Source organism: Bidens hawaiensis, unplaced genomic scaffold, assembly GCF_021521415.1.
Source record: "Bidens hawaiensis isolate Kalapana, Puna unplaced genomic scaffold, B.hawaiensis_p1.1 tig00032090_1, whole genome shotgun sequence".
Lineage (NCBI taxonomy): Eukaryota > Viridiplantae > Streptophyta > Magnoliopsida > Asterales > Asteraceae > Bidens > Bidens hawaiensis.
In genome coordinates, this window is record NW_027505238.1 from 33231 (window position 1) to 40498 (window position 7268).

Consider the following 7268-nt stretch of genomic DNA (forward strand, 5'->3'; position numbering starts at 1 on the left):
GAATGAGTCCTGGTTCGATCGAATCAGTCACTGATTCGATCGAATCAGTTTCTTTTGACATTTTCAGTCCGTTAACTTGGTTTCACGATCGTTATTTTCATATCGAACCATCCTGATAGAACTGGGGACATACACATGACATTTCATGTCCTAACAAGTTGTCGCGAATACAATACCAAGCCTCTATAAACAAATAATAAAAAAACAATTTAGGCAATGTACAACTAGAATCTAAAATCATGTGTACATACAGGACAAAGACTTACCACTTCTGCCGTGTCCAGCTAACGTTGCTTCCATTTGACCGCAGTTGTAGTCGTACATAGATTTTGTTGGCGACTCATACAGTACTTTCCATCAGTAAGAGAATGATTTAAAGATATCTGTCTGAAAAAAACTCTTATGTTTTTTCTGTATGTTCTGCATGATGTGCCACCTACAAAGGTTTTTGGTAGCATTGGGAAAGACTATTTCACATGATTTCATCAAGGCTTGGTCCTTGTCAGTCAGGATGACATGTGGCTCCCTACAATCGACGAGCATGTCTTTAAGTCGGTCCAGGGCCCATGTGAAGTTACACTCTTGCTCCCTAAAGATAACTGCGTGCGCAATATAGAAAGACTTTGATGTCGACATCACACCAACAAACTGAACGAACGGCCACTTGTACATGTTGGTGTTGTACGTCGTGTCAATCAACAACAAATCTGGGAACGCACGCCACATGGTATGCGACTTCTCGTGACAAAAGAAAACATTCTCCGTCCTATTGGTGGAAGGATTCTCCCATGTGTAAAAGGTAAACCCATGGGTTTGAAGAAATTTTTCAAGTACCTACGTTGGGTTTAACAAAAAAATTAATAAATATTACAAATATTCTTATTAAACATCATAATTATAATAAAATTAATATAATAAATTGATATTATAAATAATATTTTTATTAAATCTTACAGAATATATATATTTTATATATGATAAAACAAAATAATATATATTCAAAATAATATATATTGAAAAGAGTTTTACAAAATAATAATATTCTAACAAGTACCTGCATGGGGGTGTCACCAATTTTATCTTGGTCATCAACAAGCTTCACGACATTGTATATATCCCTAGTAATACATTTGTTACCAGGAAAGTGTTTCTTTATGGCTGACTTAATTTTAGCAGGCCTCAGACACTGCCTATGCAACGTCGCAACCATATCAATTTCCTCGTCGATCAGTTTCCTTAGTGTCGGGTGCCCCTCATCAAACAAAACGGGAACGTGGTTGTGCGTCTCGTTGACAACCTCTAGCTTCCAAAAACCACCTAGCGCGTTGTATCTCCCGACAAGTTTAAATGGACAACCCCTTTTAATACTCCTGGTATGCCTCACCGTTGCCTTGAGTTTTGGTTCCCCACCTCGATTGCATACAAGTTCAACACTTTTGTCCCTTGATCGTTGGATTGAGATAACACAACCATGCTCACATCTTGTCTTCTTAACCCAATCCACCAACTCAGCAACAGAATCAAAATACTGATATCAAGCAATGTAAATAAAATAACATTTAGTAATGTGTTGAAAAAGAATAATAATAATTTTTTTAAAAAAAAAAATAGGTCATACATTATTAGTTACATAAGAAAATGTCATCTCCCGTATGTAACGATCATCATCATCGTCATCGCCTCCTTCGCCGTGAGCCTCTTGAATGCCATCAACGACGTTGCTCGTGACTGGTCTTGACATGTATAGTTGCTCTCCTAAAGGTAACTGGTACGAATTATGGGTTTCGTAATACGGACCGTCTACATGTAACTGTTGCGAAGACTAACCATAAGACTCCTCGACTCTGGCCTCATATGTATTCGACGATGTCCTATTATCTTCCGGCCACGAAGAGTGACTACCGCCATATATGATATACCCCTGATAAAAAATATTGGCAAGGCAACGTATAATATTTAAAAGATAACTAACGCGCTGTTGTACTATATAAACACACTAAATACCATGGTCAGGATTTGGTAAGTCGTACTACTCGATATTTCCATACCCCGGCTCATGGTTCGAGTCGGGAAGTTCATTCAAATCTGGCAAGACCGACTGCTCCGGCTGATCGTTGTATGCGTAGCCCGACTGCTCGTCATTCTCGTCACCAAACAAAATATCATATAAGTCCATTATATTTTAACAAACACAAAACACAAATATTATACGTTGCGTATCGGCCAATATTATACAATCTAAGATGGATATAGGTAGAGAAAGGGAGACCGGTGTGACAAAATCAAATTATTGACTTGATCTGTCGCGTATCGCCCGATCCGCCGCATATCATGTACGATGTATGACTGATTTGATAGTCCGAGGTTGACGTGTACTCAATATGCGACGGATCGCCCAATCCGCCGCTGATAGGGTACAAACATAATAAGACAAATGCTTTGGACATAATAGGACAAAAACCCCTAATCCGCCGCGGATCAGGCGATCCGCCGCATAATGAGTAGGTGTTTTTATTTTTGGGTGGTGTCTCTAGTAGGACCATATAAAAAACATGGAGTTGGAAGCCCCTACCCTTTGTTACTATAGTGAAAGGAGTAGCTACTAGCTATTCTAGATTCACCTTCGGTTTGGTTTTAGTTTTTTTTAATGAAGTTAGGCACTCACTCATTCGAGCCTTTGATAGCATTCATATCCCACTCAAAAAGTAAGATATGCGGGTACTGAAATGTTGACAAACCTTATTTACATCCCGTTATATAAATTGACTACTTAGATGGCATGGCCGGCACTAAACCTTTAGCAGCCCTGCCCGATTAAAAAATAATGAGCCCCTAATATAGATTTATATGATCAGTAATATAACAATAATTGTTATAACATTAACATTAAACAAAACAATGTTATTGTAGCAAAATGATTTATTTTACGTGATTAAATGAATTGTTAGGCTCCCCTAGTATTTTTTTTTGTAGCAATGAATTATACATATGTAGACTCTTTATTTCATTCTTGATCGTTATTAATGTCAATCCATTAAGTATTTCTTCATATTTTATAGTCTTTTTGTTAGGTTGTTTTAAAATAACTGTATGGACAATTGCCTTTTGATCTTCATTTAAAATCAATTTTTCTAGTGATTTTCTTTGGGAAACAATTTATATATAAAACATATATATATATATATGATGGGTATTATTACAGAACTGTTAAATTATTTAAGAACTTGAAGTAACCCTTGAAAACTAACGTTTTTTATAAATTTTTTTGTATGTTAATGTTATATGAGTGTAGTTTCATCATTTTTCTATATCTATATTTACAATTACAATTTTGAAAATTAGTTTTTATACATATTTATGTTTTTTTACACCTATGTAAATTTATTAGTTATAAATTTTACACATATGTAAACTTGTGATTAACATATGTAATCAAAACTTTTTATATAAAATACGATAAAACTATTATTAAATAATGTTAATACATAAAAAAATTAAAAAAACGTTTGGTTGTTTAGAGTTCCTAATAGTTCTTAATTTTTTAGAGTTCCTAAATGATACCAACCCTATATATATATATATATATATATATATATATATATATATATATATATATATATATATATATATGGGAGGGTTATTTTGAGAACCATGATGAGTTTTAAGAACTTTAAGAATTCAATTTTGAACCACACATTTAATTAAATGATATGAAATATGTGGCTGAGATTAAATTTAATTAAAAAATGAAGCATGAGAGAAAATAAGTATTTTTGATAATTACAAAAGTTTAAACGTTAGTTACACATGTGTAAAAAGTCGATTCAGTGTGTAAAAAATACCGTAATTTTTTGTACATCACTTACACTTACGTATTACACATGTGTAAAAAAAATTTGTTACGTTGAGTTCTTTCGAGTTCTTAAAACTCAAAGTGGTTCTCAAAAGAAATCAATCATATATATATATATATGGGTGGGATCTAGAGAGAACTCCTCTTAAAGAGAGAAATAGTAAAGAATTATTTTTAACTATTTTTAAAAGAGTTATTTTGTGATTTTTGTTTCTTTTCTCCTTCTAATAAGATGATATTGTTCCTAAAAAAAACCGTCGATGTAATGCGTATGTGTGTTAATGTTTATTGTATATATAAAATAGTGTTTTATTGCATATAATACAAAACAAATACATTATCTAAATACACACTATTGAATATATGCAAATACGACACTAATAATTGTATGCAAAATACATTATCGCATATATGTAATACAACACTAATGCACATATGCACTATATCGATTTTTTTTAATTTTTGTATATAATATAACGCTATTGCAAATATACAATACAAACAACTATATATATGCTATTTAACACTATTTCAAATATCAAAATGCACACTATTGCACATATGCATTATAAAAAAAGTCGGTGTATTGCATATATGCATTACTCGTTAATTTTTTTTTTATTTTTATATTTTTTTGTGGTGAAGAATAACAACATTTAAGAAGGGTGAAAGAAAAAAAATTGAAAATATTTTTTTTAATTAAATTAAAAATACTTTATTATTAGTTCTTTATTTCTCTTCATAAAATGAAGTTCTCTCATGATCATCTCCATATATATATATATGTAACTTTTTGAAATTATGCTCTTCTCATGTTAGTAGGCCCTATGTGATTGCGCATCTCACACATGCTCAAAGACAACACTTAAGACGGCCTCCAATTATCTATGTAGAATGATGAAATGGTTATTTCATATGGTCGATTAGTGATGATAAATACCAAACGTGTTACAGTTTGACAAAATAGTGGTGCCTATAATTTATATTGAAAAAGAAAACGATTAAACAGAGAGTTTTGGGTTCTTCCTTTGTGATGTAGCCAATATTTTATTGGTTTGCCCAACGACCACCACCATCACATGCATATAACTAGTGGGGTTATAACTAATGCTATTACATTAATATTACATATTCAATTATTTATTAAAATATTCATGGGAGGTTAAAAAAAAGAGCGTATATGAACTTGACAAGCTAAAACATTTTTCAGTTTATAAAGAAAATAGTTAAGGCATTATAATATGCTCAAATAAGTATAGGCATACGTTTATGTTACAATTGACATTGAATTAATGTTTTAAAAACCGGTATTTTACTTGTATCAGATATATTAGATTAAAAAATGGTATAATAGGTTGAACCGGGTTATACCGGAAGGTTCAACCGGTTAAATAGTTTACCTTATAATTTCATATAAATCCAACTTCAACTCCCAAAATAACCCAAAAGTAATGATTTCATAACAAAAAATAATCCAAAAGTTGATCTATATTAAAAAAATAATATAAAAACACTCAATTTTAAAACAATAGTCTTAATATTTACACGTTTGAATGTTAATTGTTAGGTTAAAAGTAATTTTGGAAATATATGAGCCACAAATATCAAAAATTTCTCGTACTCAAAACCGGTTTGCCGGTAAAAACCGGTATTTTAGAAAAAAACCGCCGGTATGATGTTTCGGCAAACGACCAAAAATACCGGCCTGTTGTGCGAAATACGGTTTAACCGGTTCAACCAGCTGGTTTGAACCGGTTTTTAAAACACTGCATTGAACAACATTTTCAACCCTCCCGGAAGTAATTAACAATTAATTTTCATAATTTAATTAATGAATAAATCTAGTATAATCTTTTAAAATTACATCATCTTATGTATGTACAAAATTAATATGATAGAAGCTATATATCTCAACAAAAGTCAAAATGGCCGTCTTTTTTTTAATAGAGTTGACAAATAGTTAAAATCAACTAATCCATTTAAACCGAAACAAATCCTGAGTTCAATCGGTTATATACGATTGGGATACGATGGATTAGCGGTTTATGGTTCGCCCAATGGTTCGGAGTTTGAAATTGGTCGTGTAAAGCAAACTAAACGATTAGCCAACCTTTTCCAATTTTTTGTTCTTCATCTTGGTGTGTTTACGATCATGCAGACTTTGCTATGTTCTTGAACTATTTTATTATTATAAAAAATCATTCAATACAAACTAAGTAAACTAGAGAACTCAGTTTAAATCGTTAAACAGTCGGTCCGACAAGGATCTGGTTTGATTTTCTTTAATCATAATTATTGGTTTGATCCGCGAAACCAAATTGTAAGCATAGTCATCTTCAATATATATATAAGTTAGAACTTAGAACATAGAAAAAGACACCTTAAGATTACACCTTGATACCATCATGTTACAACCTTTTTGATGATTCCACATTAATGAGTTGAAAAGTTTCATTTATGTAAGCAAGTTGCAAGAGTCTTATAATTAGGTTAAACGTGTATATTATCTTCTAAATTGATTCAAATACCGACCCTTTAATTTACATGCACACTCAGACTCGACCGATTTACTAAACGACTTTAACTAGAACCTAATTACTTTTATGTCGTATCATCACTCCTAAATTTTTATACGTCTAGAGAGAACTCTTGTACATCTAATCCAATAATTATTTTTCTCCGTAAGTTTGGGTATGAACACATATAGAAATTAATAAATATGTTGTTAGTTAAAAAAAATACAATTAAAATTGCGTGTTAGTTTTTAATGGAGTTTTTAAGCATACAAAACCCATGCGTGATAGAAATGTCTAGAAGGCTACCTGCCCCTGCTTCTGCTCCTGCTCCTTTAGGGGCGGTGGTTGGCTGCTTCTGACGTCAAATCGTGTGCTCAGTTGCGGCGGTGGGTCCCACAATAATATAAGGATAATCACGGAATTCTCTCTTATTAAAAAAAGAAGCTTCACACTTTTTCCAAGTTCCATCTATTAATCCTTTTGTTTTAACAGTTAGCCCAAGATACTTTTGCTTAGAAAGCCCAGTGATACCAGAAATCAAGAACTTATATTGATTCTCTAACCGGTTAGTAAACGGTCTCTCTCTAGTCGGAAAAAAAACGACAGTTAGTAACCGGCTATACGTTTTGGTCCAGAAACTGGTTAATAACTGGTTAATCGAAACCGATTTTAGGTTTTAAAAAATAATTTTTAGAACCCTTTTTTTAAAGTTATTTTACTGGTTAACCACGGGTTTGTAGCCGGGTCAGTTATACCCAAAGCTAGTTATTCTAGTTAGGGTTTGTATACTTGAAAATTGGTTAGTACCGGACACAATTAACCGATCTAACCGGTTAAATGACCATTGGCCAGTAACCAATTATGACGTTAACCAGTTTTCGAATAACCAGGTAACCAAT

At 32.3% G+C, this 7268-nt stretch overlaps 1 protein-coding gene across 1 annotated transcript; it reads right to left on the reverse strand.

Annotated features, from left to right (window-relative positions):
* Positions 1-357: 357 nt before the first annotated feature.
* LOC143611749 (protein FAR1-RELATED SEQUENCE 5-like) lies at positions 358-1645 on the reverse strand. The gene is made up of 3 exons (XM_077085907.1): positions 1631-1645; positions 1055-1528; positions 358-834 (listed from the first exon to the last, which is right to left on the reverse strand). Exons 1-3 carry the CDS (start codon positions 1643-1645, stop codon positions 358-360), a joined length of 966 nt encoding a protein of 321 aa, XP_076942022.1.
* Between the last annotated feature and the right edge of the window lie 5623 nt (positions 1646-7268).

Bases quoted from the DNA above. Each gene is read 5' to 3' on its own strand.
- LOC143611749 (XM_077085907.1), bottom strand. The intron at 835-1,054 runs GTACTTGTTAGA...AACCCAACGTAG, and splicing joins TTGGTGACACCCCCATGCAG to GTACTTGAAAAATTTCTTCA.